At 46.3% G+C, this 18,011-nt stretch overlaps 3 protein-coding genes and 1 long non-coding RNA gene across 7 annotated transcripts; 1 reads left to right on the top strand and 3 right to left on the bottom strand.

Annotated features, from left to right (window-relative positions):
* Positions 1-923: 923 nt before the first annotated feature.
* On the bottom strand, positions 924-3,131 carry LOC121054520. Of its 2 annotated transcripts, none has more exons than XM_040524504.1 (2): positions 1,838-3,131; positions 924-1,091 (listed from the first exon to the last, which is right to left on the bottom strand). In XM_040524504.1, exon 1 carries the CDS (start codon positions 3,041-3,043, stop codon positions 2,267-2,269), a length of 777 nt encoding a protein of 258 aa, XP_040380438.1. In that variant the 5' UTR covers positions 3,044-3,131; the 3' UTR covers positions 924-1,091; positions 1,838-2,266. The 2 variants fall into 2 exon arrangements, with proteins under 2 accessions (XP_040380438.1, XP_040380437.1); XM_040524503.1 differs by lacking the exon at positions 924-1,091 and adding an exon at positions 1,229-1,773.
* A 3,316-nt stretch (positions 3,132-6,447) lies between these two features.
* On the top strand, positions 6,448-7,307 carry LOC102716414 (late embryogenesis abundant protein Lea14-A-like). The gene is made up of 2 exons (XM_006654784.3): positions 6,448-6,737; positions 6,843-7,307. Exons 1-2 carry the CDS (start codon positions 6,532-6,534, stop codon positions 7,090-7,092), a joined length of 456 nt encoding a protein of 151 aa, XP_006654847.1. The 5' UTR covers positions 6,448-6,531; the 3' UTR covers positions 7,093-7,307.
* A 726-nt stretch (positions 7,308-8,033) lies between these two features.
* LOC102716133 lies at positions 8,034-10,961 on the bottom strand. 3 transcript variants are annotated; one of them, XR_423559.3, is made up of 6 exons: positions 10,275-10,961; positions 10,035-10,179; positions 9,143-9,255; positions 8,979-9,060; positions 8,770-8,839; positions 8,034-8,643 (listed from the first exon to the last, which is right to left on the bottom strand). It is a non-coding gene; the product is annotated as an uncharacterized LOC102716133 (long non-coding RNA). The 3 variants fall into 3 exon arrangements; XR_001550250.2 differs by having other exon boundaries at positions 10,035-10,164; XR_423560.3 differs by having other exon boundaries at positions 10,035-10,153.
* A 3,410-nt stretch (positions 10,962-14,371) lies between these two features.
* On the bottom strand, positions 14,372-15,884 carry LOC102722775 (WRKY transcription factor 22-like). The gene is made up of 3 exons (XM_015837227.2): positions 15,472-15,884; positions 15,248-15,370; positions 14,372-14,959 (listed from the first exon to the last, which is right to left on the bottom strand). Exons 1-3 carry the CDS (start codon positions 15,861-15,863, stop codon positions 14,533-14,535), a joined length of 942 nt encoding a protein of 313 aa, XP_015692713.2. The 5' UTR covers positions 15,864-15,884; the 3' UTR covers positions 14,372-14,532.
* Between the last annotated feature and the right edge of the window lie 2,127 nt (positions 15,885-18,011).

Genomic DNA, 18,011 nt, shown 5'->3' with positions numbered 1-18,011 from the left:
CTGGTTTTGCTGATGTGGCATTATAGTGGATCTCACATGTCATGATACGTTTTCTTTTTCCTCTTTTCTTTTTTTTCCTCTTTCTTTTCTATCGGTCTCTCTTCTTCCTCTCTCTCCTCTCTCGGGCCCCTCTCTCCAGCTAGGGCAAAGGCGGCAGGCCAACGACCGGCGTGGCTTGGAGGGCGGCGCGGCGGTGGTTTGCGGCGACTGGAGTGGTGAGGTGCGACTGGCAGTGGCTAGGCTGGCGACAGGGTCACGGGTGGCGGCGGTGGTAGCTAGTGGCGCCGACGCGGCCGACTGGCAGCAGCTGGGCGCGGCCGCGCGGGTTGAGGCGGAACCGCGTGGGAGCGGTGGCGGCCAAGCTAGTGGTGATGACGTGCAAGCTAGCAACGACGGCTTGCAGGCTGGCACCGCTCCTTCTCTTGTTCTCCCATGGTGATGTGTTTGTGTTATTGGTGTTGTTGCTGATGCTGGCCGCTGCATATGCTCCTCTCGTTCTTGCTGTTTCGTTCATTGTGCGGACTACTTGATCAAGGAGCAGTGCGTGTCTGTTCTCTTTCGTGAGATTTTGGTTGGTCTCCGTGTCTCTCTTGTGGTGCATGAGTGGTGTGGTGCTACCTCATGTTCTTGAATTTGGTCTGTGTTGGTGGTTTTCTTGAGGAAGGTGACGAACACGGAACACCAGAGTCATGGTGATCTCCGTCCCCATTTCTCTTCGTTCTTGCTTGTTGTTTCTATCGTTCCTTTTCCTGCTGCTTTGGAAGCTGGTGGAAGTTTTCTTGGAGGGGATGGAGATGACGAACACCAAGACCAATGGTGGTATTTTTTTTGAAGTGGTCCAATGGTGGTAATTATCTCTGTTTTTCTTCTCATGAAATTGCTTTTCATCCGACTGATGTTTACAGCTAGAGCGCAGTGCAGCGTAGGTGAGGAGACTGCTTGGGACGGTATACACCGGCAGCTCGTGCGACCGTCTAAAATCGATCCAATCTCTCGTGCCGTTGTAGGAGAGGTCGTCGGACTCGTCCGCAAGCTATCGCCGCCACGCGGCTCCACCCTCCAGCCCGCGTCGGCCACCGCCCTACCATCGCCTGCACTCAATATGAGAGAGAAGAGAGACCGGTAGAAAAGAAAGAGAAAAAAGAAAAAAAAACATTCTGACAGGTAGGACCCATCATATGTCACGTCAGTAAAACCGGGTAAAAATTGAGTCAATACTGCCAAGAGATCTTTTTTGAACGATTTATACAAGTTTAGTGGTACACATTTCTGGTTTTGTGGTTAAGCGACCTCAAACATATTTGACGGTAAGTTAAGGGACCTACGATGAACTTATTCCTAACTAAAACTTAGGTAAAGTGCAGGAAAATGTCCACTTTAGGTCCCTTGTTTATAGGTCGAGTTTCATTCACATCCCTCAATCCTTAAATTGGACATAAAACGTCCCTGAACTTCTGAAACCACTGTAAATCGTAGTCTCAATAATACAGTATTCAGAACATTTTCGGCTTGATTTTCGTCTCTTGTGGCCTTGACGTAGTGTTTACATGTAGGGGAAAAAAGGCATGAAATTGGCCTCCCCAGAAGAATCGAAGGAATCGAGTTGCACTGGAATTACAAGTCTTAGGCTTTATAGCTGGCTTTGCAGTTAAGTGACTTGAATGAAACTCAAGCAATGTTAATTTCGCGGTTAAGGTACTTGACTAAACCTTAACCCATACTTTAGCGACCTAAAATGAACTTGTTCCAAACGTGCAAACGTCGTGATAGTACCTGCAACCAATTTGCAATTGTGGATTCCAAACGGGAGTCAATGCTACTCGCGAATTCCACATACCTTGCCAGTCCAAGTCCAGTAAAGACTCATTAACATAAGATTGCGTGATCCACGGGCAATCAACCTGAGCATCACAAGAAAGAGAAACTTACTTACACACGTTTTTTTAAAGAGCATTTTTTATATCCTTAAAATGATACAGAAGTTACTACTGTTTTCTATGTAAAGTTTGGTACCAAACCTCTTGATACCTTATATACTACGAGATGTTAAATTTTACATTGAAAATATTGTTACATCCTGATACTTTCTTAGTGATGATAAAATTGCTCTTTTTTTAATCAGCTCAAAGTTAGAATGATGGTGGTACAAAACGGAGTTGATGAACCGAGAAAAAAGGTGTGATCGATCAGCAGAATTAATTTCACAAGAGAGAAAGAGAGGAGGAATTAGCGGAAAGCAAGCATTTCATGAGGGGTGTCGCTGGCGTCAGTGGCTGGTGAAGTCCGCGACGCACGACGGGGAGCCAGCCGCGGCGACGGCGGTGGAGGAGACGCGCAGCAGGACGCGGCACCGCATCGCCACGCGCACCGCGCGCCGCCCGTACAGCCCGCCCAGCACGCTCACCCTTCCGTCCACGGCGGTGTGGCTGCTCAGCCCAACCTCGCCGCCGCCGAACAGCACCTCGCCGACCACGGCGGGGCCCACCCTGTCGACGAACACGTCCATGCCGACCCGCACCCGGCTCGTGCCCCGCGCCGCCACCTCCCCCGGCGGCGCGCTGCCCAGCCCAACGCACTCCGGCACGCCGTCCACGTAGAACTCCGTGGCGCTCGCGCCGAACCGCATGGACTCGTAGTTGGGGTTCCTGATGACGATGGCCGCGACGAGCGTCACGTTGATATGCAGCGGCCGGGAGGCCGCCCCCGCGCCGAGCCGCACGCTGAAGCGATCCACCGTGACAGAGTCCATGGACAGGGTGGGGTCCCTCACCCTGAGCACGGTGACCGACAGGGCGAGCATCACGGCGGCGGCCACCGCGGCGACGGCTCCCAGGCCGCAGCACACGCGCCGCAGCAGGCGGCCGCCGTGCCCGGCCGGGCTCGCGCTCTCGGCGTCGCCAGCATCGCCGCCCTCGATGGCCCTGGCTTTGGACTCGGCCTTCACCTTGGCGGCGGCGTCGAAGACGACGCCGACATCTTTGGCTTTGGGTTTGTTGGGCTCGCCCTCCGCCATGGCCGATTGCTGCTGTGAGTGAGTGGGCATTTGGAATGGCAGTGTTGCTCTTGCATATTGCAGTTGGAGAGACAGGGAGAGGAATGGAGGTTGGGCGTTGGGGAGGGAGAGAGAGTTATGGCGGGTTGGTGTCGCACGCAGCTGCGATTTGGCGGGAGTTCGGTGGTTGGAGAGTTCGGGGTCGCGCTCGGAGGCGCTGTTTGGGAACGATTAACGAGTTCCCAATTTTTTTTAAAAAAATATCACATTAAATTTTTTGATATCTAAATAAAGCATTAAACGTAGATAAACTAAAAAATTAATTGCACAGTTATAAAAAAAATCTTGAGACGAATCTTTAAAGCCTAATTAGTCTATGATTAGCTATAAGTGCTACAGTAACCAACATGTGCTAATGATGGATTAATTAGACTAAAATATTCGTCTCGTGGTTTCTAGGCTAGCCGTGAAATTCGTTTTCATTCGTGTCCAAAAACTCCTTCCGACATCCGATCAAACATTTGATGTGACACTTTTTCCAAAAATTTTCTCAATCTAAACACCACATAAATTCGGTCAGTGCAGTGACGTGGACGTACAGTGTGTACTGGGCCGGATGCATTTTCGACGGGCTGGGCCTTTTTTGGGAAGAGAAAGAATAGTGGCTGAAATGGAGAGAGGTTTCGAGCATACGGGCTGTCGGCAATGTCGTGAAGCCCAGTGTCACGGAGCCACTTGTGTCGCGGTCGCCATATCACATGCCGTTGGTGAGCTCGTCGCTCTTCTTATCGCCGGTTGACTCTTCTGGGATGGTAGAACAGTGGTTGGATCTAAATCACACGATTTTTTTTGCATCTTGATCCTTTTTAAAAATATATTTTATAAGTACATCCCTGAAAACTTGGTTAGGAATGGATTTCTTTTGCGTTGTTAAGTTCGAGGTCCAACATCTCGGCACAACCACGGACGGATCTAGGTGCTAAAATTCTAATATAAGGTATATAAGTATATGAAAAACTGTTATGATGAGAAAAAAAGGAGGAATACTCTCTTTGTAATATGTGATAGTTAAATTTTGATTAATTTTAAACTTGCAATATATATTTGGCATAATGCATTTATGATATTTAAACAAAAATCTATATTGGGCCATCCAAACTTAAAATCATAGATACGCTACTGGGCATAACATGATGCTCGCACCGACACCCTCACCCGTGTGCGTGTACATGGTAACATCTAAAGAGATTGGTGCTAAATATCTATTTGTAAAATACTCACTACCTCTGTTTCATAACGTAAGATGTTCGATTTTTTTTATTGCAAATGTTTGACTTTTCGTCTTATTTAAAAATTTAGTATAAATATAAAAAATAATAAGTCGTGCTTAAAGACAATAAAGTAAGTCACAAGCAAAATAAATGATATTTCTATAATTTTTAAATAAGACAAATGATCTAACATCATAAGTAAAAAAAATCAAACATTTTACGTTAAGAAATAGATGGAGTACTAAGTTATTTATAAATATACTTTCAGCGTCAATATTTTTAGCACCGTCCCTTTCCACGTCAGTGCTCGTCTGTGTCCGTGTCGAAAAATGATATATTCTGCACCATGTTTTTCAGATGGATTAAGTGTGAAATAAGGTTTAAAAGGGATGTAAAAAAATCCGGTGTAAATCACCGATCATCCAACACTACTTATTATTTATAATAATCAGATTCGTAACACATTTTACACGAAGCAAAGCTAGGCTGTTCCAGATCTATGCACAATTTGACGTACAGTTGTATACGAGCGCGTCAGTTCGTCGGCGCCGCAGTTGCAGAGATGCGATCGCCGATGCCGATCGGTGATTCGGTGCAGCAGCGCTTCAAAGCAAGCTATAATTACTTAATTAGTTTTTATTTTAAAACATATGTATCTCTATTATTATTGAAACTAGCGGGTGGCCCGCGCATTTGAGCGGCTAGATTTAGTGTATATTTAATATTTGTTTACTTTTGTTATCCAAAGTCCAAAATATATTAATATATATTGTTTACTTCACTTAATTGTTGTTCATTTTAATTATATTCAATATCTATATAATGTAAAATTGACATCCACAATCCGTACAGTAGATCTTGAGGTGCTCGTAGGGTCAGAACCGTTTATTGCAACTGCAGATCGGCAGTCATGGACTGCGAGCAAGACAGCTTCGGAGCTTCTTTTGATACCGAGTCTTAAGGTGGTCGATCACTCGATTTGGTTAATTATTTTTTATCTACATATATTATAATCTAACGGTTAATTAATCTATATCATTATATTCTGGACTCATCATGATCTATCTAACGGTGCATGTTTTTCTTTTTTTATAGCAGATCTAGACCTTCCGGTCCAGATATACTATGATCTAACCGTGTAAAATTTTTATTTTTATAGCAAATCTAGATCGTATGATCTAGATATATTATATTATGATATAATGGCGTAGATTTTTATTTTTTTTCTTTGATTTACAGGAAGAACGTGTAGCCTTCTTTTTTGGCTCTCATAACATAATCGCATAATCGTATAGTCATTCCTTACATAAGAATAATGTTCAAAATTTTTACTAATATATCATCGGATGACTTTTGGTAAAAAAAAGTCATCAAAGGATGTGATATTTGTTTTGCCATGTGCCCGCTACTATGACCGGTATGGCTGGTACTGTTGGTACTATTTTTATTTTTATATGTTGTCTCTTTTAGTTAAGTCCGATCGATTAGTTCTATAACTTTAACATAAAATTTTCTCCTGTTTTCCAATCTAACGTTATAGATTTATTTTTTTCTCCGATTAATCTCTAACGGTGCATATTTTTTTTCTTTTTCTCCAATTAACATGGTAATTTCTAGCCCCCAGAACAAACATGGAGCTTCCTTTCGGACTGTCTTTATTATATAATAGATAGATAGAAGATAGATAGATAGATTTTATCTCAAACTATAGATATATTTTACCGTACTACTTGTCACATCGATCACTTTTTATTTAAGATTTTTTTAGTTTTATACTATAACTCTCGTAATCTGATGACACTGAGCTTTTTATTCTTAAATTTAATTTCCGCTAAATAATTTAGAGATATTTATATTCGATGAGGTTGCAAGGAGCAAGTAGCAAGTGCCTCTCCGCCGATGGACCGTCCGTTCCGGGACGTGGTGCCGCGTGACGGAAGCTTCTCCCCCTTTAATAATTCCAATTTAGTAAATACGTACCAAATTCCCCTTGCCGCCACGCGAATTTCCGCCGCGCCCCCACGCAACCCAAAAGTTTAGCCCAAACACGGCCCGGCCACGCCAAATCGCGCGGTTTCACGGACCAAAATCGCAAAAAAAACCACTCGGATTCCACGCGCACTACACTGCACGTGGGCGCCCACGACGCGCGCCACGCTTTCTTCTTCGCTATATCTTCTTCCCCGCGCGCGTCCCTCCTGCACGGCACCACCTCAGCTCCATCGATCCAAGGGAAGAAAAAAAAAAGAAAGGGAGGAGGAGGCGGCCATGTCGAGCCTGATGGACAAGGCGAAGGGGTTCGTGGCGGAGAAGATCGCGCACATCCCCAAGCCGGAGGCGTCGCTGGAGAGCTTGTCGTTCAAGGGGATGAGCCGCGAGTGCATCACCGTCCACAGCAACGTCAACGTCTCCAACCCCTACGACCACCGCCTCCCCATCTGCGAGCTCACCTACACCCTCAAGTGCGCCGGCAAGTACGTCCCTCCTCCTCACCCATCTCTCTTGCCAATTCATCCGATCCATCGCTTGCTAATTGGTCGATCGAATGAATGATTGATTTGAACTGGACTCGCGACCAGCGTTGTGGCGTCCGGCACGATGCCCGACCCGGGGTGGATCGCGGCGAGCGACACGACCAAGCTGGAGATACCGGCGAAGATCCCCTACGACTTCATCATCTCGGTGGTGAAGGACGTCGGCAGGGACTGGGACATCGACTACGAGCTGCGGGTCGGCCTCACCGTCGACCTCCCCATCGTCGGCAACTTCACCATCCCTCTCTCCACCAGCGGCGAGATGAAGCTCCCCACCCTCAAGGACCTCTTCTAGCTAGCTAGCTAATATCCATGTCCATCAACCACAACCTCTGCTGCTCCCATCGATCGATCCTCTCGCAAATAACGCCAGCCCTGCTCGATCTGTCCTTGTGTGTGCTGTGTTCTTGACACATTGAACGCGACTGTACAAGCACCTTCCCGGATTACCTGTACTCCTAATGATTGCAATAATGAGCTACAAGAACTGCACCTTTCTTGTTTGTGTCACCATGAATCCAACCTTAATTGTGTCTTTTTTTTCGAGGGAAAGGGCATGAGCTCTGCTCACACATACTATTGCCACAAGCCTTAATTTTACAGAGGCTGCATTTTTAGTGCACTGATCCTGTCCCCGGTTCAGAAAAATGGACTCGGTTGTGGGCTTGTGATTTCCTGTAGAGCATTGGCACGATCAGATCATTTCAGCGAAGATCTACCTATTGCTAACAACTAGCCTAGCGGCCGCATTTGACCAGCTCGTAAGTCAGAATGCATCAGCCATTAGATCGCAGGTCTCAAACAGTATGCAGCCGTACGGTGGTTGCTTCCAATCTCCAATGTCAACTTGTCATCACCAAGGACGCTGACAACGTGAGTTGACTGTTTCCGATAAGCATTAAGCAGAGCAGAACATGATACATGGGCCAAACAAAGCTGCCGTTCGGCCCATACAAATATCAGCTTGTCATGGAAGGAAATTGAACATAGGATTGTCTAAAAAAACTGCCACAAAGCTTTGTGGAACTGAAATATAATCAACTAGTTGATATACCCCGCGCGTTGCAGTGGGAATTTGTAGAAAATCGATGTGTTACAAATATGTAGCTGGACAATAGCAAAAGGTGATTGCACTTAAATATTTTTGTCACAGAACATTTAGAGCAAAACCGTAATAAATTGTCTCCCGATACAAATGTTAAAAACTGAAAATCTCACATAGAAAAGTAGGTTATAGAAACAATTAAGAAAGTAAGCACACCATATTTCATCGTTGGAACCTTTTGCCACTGCTTTTGCTAATCCATTCGTGACAAATGTTAAGGAGACCCATGATATTGGACACAAAACTGAAGTATATTGTTCTCTTGAAATTGATACACTGATATAATTTAAGAATATATATAGCCACCTTGATCATGTTTGTTTCCATATGATCATTCATCTTCTTTTAGTGCTACTGCAATAACATTCACATGTTTATACTCTGGACACTGCTGGCCTAATCAAAGAGAGGGGACAGAAAAAATAATTTCATAGCTACCAGTAGCAATAGCTATAACCTTCAATGTAGGTTGAAATTTGATAATGCAAGAAATCAGCAAGTGAAGAAAAGTTGGGGCCAGAAAGAAACATCAGACCCAATGGAGAGCGGCAGCATTGCTATACGGATGGCAGATGCTCCACATGCATCAAAGAGAAGCAGATGTGTTGATATGCCTATATCCTAACCAGTGAGAAAGGTAGAGGAGAGAACCAGATCTCACCGTCGAGGAGGGCTTGCAGCGCAGATCTAGGAGGAGGATGGGTCGCAGCACGAATCTAGCCAGCGATGACAAATCCCTCACTGCAAAAAAAAAAAAGCATCCGAACAAAGAAATGGAGAGAAGAGCTTGTTGGTGGGCGAGCTCAGAACCAAACCAAAAGGGTAAAAAATAATGGGGAGTAGAGGGAATGGGAAAGGGCTCTGTACCTTTCAGACTCCGCTTGGAATGAAGAATTTCCTTGTATTGGAAGGTGAAATGAGGGAAGGAATACCCCCTCTATTGAATTGAAAGAGGCATTAGAAGAAATTAAAATGTATTTACAATATGTAACAATGATTAACAATAAATTTCGAATTAATTACTCTCTAACTGAAGAGTAAAAAGGGTAGGAGAGTAGAGGGAATGGGAAAAGAACCTGTGGTGGACCACACGTCATCATTCTATTGGAATCTGCTTTTCGCCTAGCACTTTTTTTTCTTGAGAAAAGCTTTTGCAGTCTAAAATTCCATTGTAAAAGAAGTTATTTTGGATAATCAAGATAAAATGGACATAAAAGTACATATATAGTGGATAGCAGACCTTGTTTTCTCTAGGAACCTTCGCCATGCGCAAGCTATGATCATGTCCACTTTCTCCATAAAGAAAAAGTTGCTAGTGCGATCCAGTCCAATACCCCTTTGGAATAAGACATACTGAGATACAAAAAGTTAAATCAGGTGCATAAATAAAATAATGATTTTTCCAGGAACAACATCTGCAGACAACTTAACCACAGCTCACAGCCGTTAGGAGGCCAAGCACCCATTCTGCTACACTAAAAACTCATGAAAGAAAAAAAATGCATGGACTAACCATCAATTATATCAAAACCATCTTTCATCTTCTATAAACAAAACCTCTGATAGATAACAGTGAGATTTAATAGACAGAACATAAGTTTAGTTTCTTACCTCTGATAAACATGATGATGCTCTTTAAAATATTTTGACAAAAGTTTGTTATCTAACTGCACCAGGAAAAACACTAAAAACTAATATGCCTAAAATAATGAAAGCAGGAATGAGGTGCGATTTGGTCCAACAGAATTTTTTCAGAAAGGAAAAACTGTTCACAAATGAGAGCTTTCTTAATCAAAGTTAGGAACTTGCAAGTGCCAGTACCAATTTGAGTCATTTCATACGAACTTGCAAGTCCAGTACCACAAATCGCTGCCATTTAGCTGGTTACCTCTCGAATCAAAATAGAATCAGGTTTGATCGATCGATAGTAGACGACTACTACAGCTTAGAAAATTTTTTTTGAGGCAAATCACACTTATGACAAACATAATCACAGGGAAGCAAACAGAAAAAATGATTGCAAAAATAAGAACAAAGGAAAAAAAAAAGGTATCTCCGTGTAGTATCATGATCAAGGATAAGACCATTGTTCTAGAATAATAGCCAGGGGGGCGAGACCAATTTGATCATACCTAATACTTGTGGACTGTGGACTGACATGCGAGCAATCTCAGATACGGCCATCTCACTCGCCTGCATATTATCACCAGCAAGCTCCTCATATGCTGCCTCAAATGCTTCTTGCTAGAACCTGAACCAAGGCTATGGTGAAAAAATCTTTCAAATAAACACCAGACGTCAGTTCAAGACAAATCCCTTATCATATTTCTAATGCCTGAGGAGAGAGAGGAGGGAGGAGGTGAAGATCGTACCATCTAGGGCCTGAGGAAGACGGTCTTGCTGAGCACGATGACGGATCCGGACTCTCGAGGACGCGCGCGACGGAGGTGCCGGCGTCCGGTCCGGCGGCGTCGCAGCAGAGGCGGAGGAACTCGGCGTACGGCACGGCGCCGGCTCCCGATGCGCGCAGCCTCGCCTGCGCCTCCGCCACCGTCAGCCCCGCAGCCGTCGACGGTGGCGGCTCCTCCCTCACCAACGGCAGATGGTGCTGGGCCTGGTTGGATGCGCGGGAACACCGGGCGGCGAGGAGGGAAGAGAGCGGGCGACGCAGGGTGTGGCCGGCGGACGGCGAGGAGCGGCGGCAGACGGCGCAGGGCGGGGGGTGGGGGGAGGAGATCGGCGGGGAGAGGAGATCGGCTGGCCGTGCGGGAACGCCGGGCGGCGAGGTGGGAAGAGAGCGGGCGACGCAGGGCGCAGCCGACGGACGGCGGGGAGGGGCGGCGCAGGGCGCGGCCGGCGGACGGCGAGGAGCGGCGGCGGACGGCGCAGAGCGAGGGATGGGGGGAGGAGATCGGCGCGGAGAGGAGATCGGCTAGCCGTGCGGGAACGCCGGGCGACGAGGAGGGAAGAAAGCGGGCGACGCAGGGCGCGGCCGGCGGACGGCGAGGAGCGACGGCGGACGGCGCAGGGCGCAGGCTGGTCGTTCCGGCGTTTTCTCGTTCTGGCGTTTTTATTTTATTCGGATAGCTCGGCGTAGTCCGGAATAGTGCGGCTGAGGATGGACACGTGGCGAAATTCTGGACTGTGATTGGACGGCTATGATTTAAAAATAACGTGGCCTTCTAAAACCAGCCTTTATGGGTGAAGATTTATAACTATGACTACCTATGGGTTTTCTGGTTAGCTCCACGAGGTGATAGGCTAGCTAGTATGGATTCGAAGCCTCACTTCTATCTATTTTAACATGGATTCGAAACCTCACTTCTACCTATTTAATTGATATTAGGTCGTTTCCTAATATTCTCTGCCATAGTATAGTAGTAATTGATAGAGTTAGCGAAGGAAAGGGAGGAAGATTTCCGGGTATAATTTCGTTCATGTAAAACTGCTCCTGCCTCCTTCCAAAAAATCTGTCCCTAATGTTTTTTGTTTCAACATTGTTATATATCTATTTGGTCATGTGATCCCACGCCGTTCAATTAAGATCAAAGGGTTAAGGATTATTTCCTACCACTGGTACCGAGGTTGAGGCATTGGGTGGGGGAAGGGGGTGTTTGGCGATGGTGATCGTGTCGCCTCGAAGGGTAGTGCATTGCCGCCATGGATGGGAACGGCTCATTGGAGGGGTTAGTAAGCAGGCTAATGCTAGGACTGGAACAACTTAAATTTCGGGGATGTATAAAATATACCCACAAATTTTAATCATGTCTTGGATGCCTACATCATGCATAACAACGTTATCTTCTACCGTCCGGGGGGCATTTTGACCCCGCGGGGATTTGGAGCCAAGGACAAGGAAGAGTTTACACCGGCGAGGACCCTAAGAGGCGTATTAAACTTTCAAAACCGATAAATTGAAGGCCCAATAAGACTAAAAGCCTACTCAAATAGTAAAATCCAAAACATACGATATCCCTATCCCTACCCAAGCCCACACACAAACACTCTCCCACAGGCTCTCCCTCTCTAGCTGCTCTCTCTCTCTCGCGCGCGAGGAGGCGGCGGTGGCGGCGTCCTTGCCTCCCTCTCCAGCGACGGTGAGTATACTTCATTTTCTCGCTCTTTGCACTGTTTTTCGGGGCATCGGGGACCCGTTCAAGGCCAAGCATCCGTTGGGGTCAGGGTTGGAAAGTTATCTAATGTTAATGCAGCTTCGTCTCTTCCACATATTTAATTACTAATAAATGTTACTGTAGCTTTTACTCAGTATAATAAGTTATCTAATGTTAAATATTCAATCTTTTGTTCTTCGTAGCTTTTATTCACCCACTTATGATATATAGGGCCCGTTTGGATTCAAGGACTTTTAGTAATCCCTGGACTTTTTACTAGTAGCCTTTAGCACTTTTGTGCAGTCCCTCCTGTTTGGGAAGAGGGACTAAAAGTGTCTTAGTAGAGGGTACGAATACTATAGTACCCTTGAAAAGAGTGGGGAGAAGAGGGGGCGGGCAGGCGGGGGCAGGGGCGGTGCTGTCAGGCGGGCAGGTAGGCGGTAAAGGGGAGAAGAGGGGACAGAAGAGGGGCGGGGACAGCGCCGACCGGTGAGCGGGCGAGGGCAGGGGTGGCGTTGGCGTCGGCGTCGGCCGGCGAGCGGGACGGGGGCGCCACCGTCGGGCGGGCGGGCAAGTGGCAGAGGGGAGAAGAGGGGAGAGAAGAGGGGGCGGGGGTGGCGTCGACGTCGACCGACGAGCGGGCGGGGGAGGGGGCGGCGCCGGCTGGCGAGCAGGGCGGGGGCGGCGCCGTTGGTCGGGCGGGCAGGCAGGCGACAGAGGGGTGAAGAGGGGAGAGAAGAGGGGCAACGCGTGAAAAGAGGGAGAAAAAGTCTCTAAAAATCCCTCTCAAAGAACTACTGATTTTTGAGGGACTACTAGAAAAAAATTCCTAAAAAAGTCCATCATGTTCGGAAGAAGAGGGACTTTTTTCTAGTAGTCCCAGAACTTCTTTATCTAAACAGGATCATAGTGTAATTACATGGTGCTATGCAACTTATTTCTCCATCCACCCTCCAAATTGGTTTTAAAACATGTTTAGGTGATTGGGAACCTTGATATTACTGGATCACTAACAGTCACTACGCATAAAACAAAAAAAAGGACTAATAATTACTATTAACTAGATCTTACTAACAAATACTAATTGTTATCTTCGTTGCAAGCATTTTTTACGTACTTTATCTTAATAATACTAAAAACTATATAAATTGTTATTTGAAATTGATTTAAGCACACGTATCAAAATGTATATGTATGTGTTATATCTCTCCATTTTACTCTAAAGATCGTAATTACGGCGGCCACACGATAGCGTTGGATGAGAAACCACTTGGTCACATCTTATTTTCAATCCGTCCTCTGCCACAGCCGCTGTGCCCACTCGTGTCCGTGGTTTCCTTGCCGGCCCAACCCCTCTAAAGCAACTCTCACCATCGACTCTAACCGTGAATACCTAAGAGCATTTTTAATAGGAGGCTAAAAATTAGCTCCTAAAAATTCTGGATTAGGGGCTAGCCAATAAATTTTGGGATAAAAACATCTTCATCTCCAATAGTGGCCCTATAATTCGTTCCAAAATTTTTAAAATGGGCCACGTTAATCTTTTGTCTCAATTAAAATCATTGGTATTCTACTTTAGAGTAAAATGCTGGATATAATCATTCTGCTTGTGTGCACAAAAACTTTATAAGCTAGTATATATTTGTTACAATACTTCAGTGTGCTACATCAATTTTTTTAGATTACAATCCACACTGAGCTAAATCATAGAACCCCTATTTAGGTACATCAACTAGCAAAATCTATCAACCAGCCGTGAAGCTGACGGGGAGGGAGATGGTGGCAGCAGCTGGCCGGGATCATTTCCAAGGATGACGAATTGTTGTATTGAGAACCCCAGTAGAAAGCCAAAATTTAGCTCTAATGCTAAAATTTAATTTTTGGGACTCATATTAGCCTCTTTTTGGAGATGTCTAATATGGCAAAGCTTGTTGGATTTGTGTGTTACTAGCATCGAGGTTTGCAGAGGGGAAATTTTACGGTCCTTGAGTAGGTTTAAAATTTTGGTACATCTTTCGATACATAAGAACAGTAAAATTGCTCTCGCAGAGAACATGGTCATCGCCGGTTAGTCCTTACCATCTTCCACCCTCTTCTGTCTTCTTGCCTCCCTGATCGAGAGGTTTAATATAAGTTGGCTGAAATTCCTCATAACTCTAGTCACCTGAAGCCTACCAATTATCTTATGCAACTGTTAGATACCCCGGCATCCGAATTCAGCAAGTGAACCAATTAACGTGACGTACGGGTCTGGAGACCTGGACCGATCAATCAACTACTATAAACATGACGCGCGCGTATAAGAATCATCAGTGGGAAGAACGTGCAAAACCGAGCAAAAATTCTCAACGTACAGAAAACATAGGTTAGCTGGGAGATCGATCCTTCTGCGTGCAACACGTACGAGCACTATATATCTTTTATCTATCTTCGTCGATATAATATATGGAGGAGAAGAACATGCATGACAGTCCAATACTCTCCATGTGTAGTCAATTCATTAGCTCCACCAACTTAACTAGAGCGACAGCCGGCGTCCAAGAACGCCGACGTCGTCCTCCAAGAAGTGGTCGATATCGTCGTCGAAGGGGCCAAAGAAATCGTCCATGTCCATCTCCACCGGCGCCCAGAGGTCGTTCTCGTCGTCGCCCATGGAGCACGTGTCGGCGCTGTCCTCCCGCTTGCCCGTCGCCGTCGCCGCCTCGTCCGTCGACGTCGCGCCGGGGGACTGCCCGCTCGACGGCTGCTGGGGCTGCGGCTGCTGCTGGTGGTCAGGGGACGCCGGCTTGTTGCGCGTGGTGCCGGCGAGCGAGTTGATCTGCGTGGGCACCGCGTGGCAGTGCTCGGCGATGTAGGTGATGACCAGCACCCCGGGCTTCTCCGGCGACCGCTCCACCATCTTCCGCGCCATGCACGCCTTCAAGCTACTGCACTTGTAGTATCCCCTGTGTAATTTACCGGACCATGCAATCAGCTAACCGCAAACGCGCCATGTCCAAATAAATCGTATATTGTTGGTGCAGCTATAGTTAGGTGGTGTTGAAGTGTACAGAGTGAATTATTCGTCTTTTCTTATCAACTTAGGTTTTTAGATGTAACTGGCTGATGCATGCAACTTAATATGATGTCATAGCCAGAGGTCTCAAGTTAACACTAGGTAATTAACATAATGCGCTAGCTGATTGAGGCAGCTGGTACGTTTTCATAGCTGAGTAATTAGATGAGTTATATACCGAGGAAACGGCGAGCCCTTGATAGGTTTCTGGCCGTACTTGCGCCATGCCCACAGGTCGGTGGAGACGCCGCCGTCGGCGACCGGCACCTCGCACACCACTTTCTTCAGCTGGCTCTTCTTGCTGCATCAACCACAACTAACTGTACGTTGGCGCCAATATTTCACGAAACATTTAGACGGTAGAGTTTACTAGAGCTGTAGAAGCATAGAATTTTCTAGTACCTTCTTTTGGGCCTTGCAGTACGGACGCCCGGTTTCCGGCCGGGCAGCTTCCTGCTGGGAAGCAGCTGCCCCTGCCCGGACGTCGAGGCGGCCGGGAAGGAGATGAGCACCTCGCGCTCGCCCTCCCCTCTCTCGCGGCCGCGGCCGCGGCTCGTCGACGGCGGCGGCGCCGTGACCATGAACGGCGCCCGAGGAAGCTCGTGGTGGTACAGGTCCAAGTACTCCAAGTCGCAATACGAGGCCACGGCCGCCGACGCCGACCTCACCACCGGTTGCCCGACAAGCTCCGGCGGCGGCGCTGCAGCAATGGCGGTTTCCGGCTCCGAGTCGGCGACGGCCGTGCCGCAGCTCCTGACGAGCGCCTGCAGATCCCAATCGTTGGAGTACTCCATGGGCACGCAGCTCAGTAATCCGGCAGCGGCTAGCGTGTTGTGTGAGGAGGGTCATGAGGGGATGAGGAGGAGGAGGGGGTTGACTTTGCGACGAGTGGCGCGTATTTATAGCGGCGAGATGAACGGAATTAAGTAGTAAGTAGCAAGGGCGAGAGGGTAGAAAGTCAAACACAGCGGCTGGGTGTGGGTGTGGGAAGTGGTGGTGGGCACGAAAAGCGGCGGCCATTGATCAGTGTCTGTCATGCACCGATAAACTAGATCGCCTCAGGATCTGCACGTAATCCGCAGTCTTCGCTTCTCGCCCTAATTTTTATCCCCTTTCACGTGTTGTCTATTTAGTAAGGCGCCACATGCATGCTTAATTAACACACTCTCTCCGGTTTTTAATCGATAATAATGTCGCTAATATATATTTGATTATTCATTTTACTGAAGATTTATTGTACAAAGGTAGAAAATTAAGTTATTCATATTCTGAGAACAAAATAAATATTTATTATTTATTTATTTATTTTAAATAGCAGAATGGTTCAACTTACGTGTAAAAGTCAGTAACATCCTGGGTTAAAAGAAAAACAACTGGGAGGGTGTTTGTTATGAGAAGATGTGTGTGCGCTTGTCACTGGCCAGCACTTTGTTAATTATTGTTTTCCATCTGACTTTGCTCCGAATGTCAAAAGGGAGAGAGAGGAGAGAGAGAGCTGGATCTGCAAAACCGATCGAGCAGTGGTCAGGGACAGAGAAACCACCTGGCAGCTGCATCAAGTACGGAATAAACCTGGAATCATGCCGTTCAAGCACACCCCTGACGAGTTATTTAACAAGCTCGAGCGAAATGTCAGCATTGACATTAATCTCGACCCCATTTGTTAATTGGATTGACTTTCGAAAATGTCAAACGAGAGAGAGAGAGAGAGAAGCGTAATAAGGTGCAATAACAACGTAGACTATGGATCATTGTGGCATATGCCCGTATGAGACTTGTCGCTGTCTCCATCGGAATCTTTTGTGACTGCGTAATTTGGGAGTTTTTAATATGGAGGAGTTCCAAAAGCGGCAGGAACCCTCGGCAATGGGAGGTGTAAGTAGTATCAGCAGCACTCTCGGCTTTTGATCAGCACCTCCGTACTCCCTCCATCAAAAAAAAAATCAATTTTTCGATTTTTATATCGAGCATTTGACCATCCGTCTTATTTAAAAAATTTTCAAATTTTTTTAAAAAAATAGTCATATATAAAGTACTATTTATTGTTTTATCATCTAATAAAAATAAAATTATTAATCGTAAATTTTTTTAATAAGACAAAGAGTTAAACATTATATCTAAAAACTAAAAAGTTGATTTATTTTGAGATGGAGGGAGTAAATAAGATTACTTATTTTAAAAAATTTAAGCTAACATTTAATTTATCAGGTATTGCTCCACTGCTCTGTTGGCTTCGTGGTCATCGCCAATATTCATCCGTTGACTTCTTTTTATAATATTATAAGAATAATATTTGTTTTCTAACTTATCTTATTTAGATGATGGGATCGCGTCCTCTAGTCGACACACAATAAGGATTAAAAAAAGCCTAAATATTGTGCCGTCGCGCTATTGGTTTGTAGAGGCGAGCGAGAGTGCGTGCGGTGGTGGGCACCTGGAGTTGTCGATTCCCGACGCGGATGCATGTAAATACACCGATCGTGCAATCCATCCGACGCGTAGCCGCAGGGAGGACCTGCCGTTCTTCCAACTCCTTCCTTTTAATTACCGCCCGCCTTTAAATCCGCGGCATGTAAAAGTTCAATTTTTGTCACACAAGCAAAGCAACCAACCTCCTGCTGGTCAAATTAATGGAAACCGTTTCCAGTTTGAGTTTTTGACGTGCCCTTTAATTTTTGTATTTAAATAGGAAAAGACAGTGAATTGAATTTGACAGCGAGCGGCGCGCGGATACAGCAGCTAGCTGCGCGTCTCTCTGTGAACAAACACCGAGAGAGATTTGGTCAACCTAGACCAAATCGTGGTGATGTGTACGGGTGCAACGCGCGTGACACCGGGTGAGGGGAGCGTCGCATAGGATGGGCGCAGCCTTCCGATTTGGCTAAGATTTGGGACCGCCGCGTCTTTCTGTGCGTGTGACTTGGACGCGGCCGCTACGTGCT

This window comes from Oryza brachyantha, chromosome 5 (assembly GCF_000231095.2).
Source record: "Oryza brachyantha chromosome 5, ObraRS2, whole genome shotgun sequence".
Taxonomy (NCBI): domain Eukaryota; kingdom Viridiplantae; phylum Streptophyta; class Magnoliopsida; order Poales; family Poaceae; genus Oryza; species Oryza brachyantha.
Note: the sequence above shows the minus strand (reverse complement) of the source record. Positions and strands in the feature narration are given on the sequence as shown.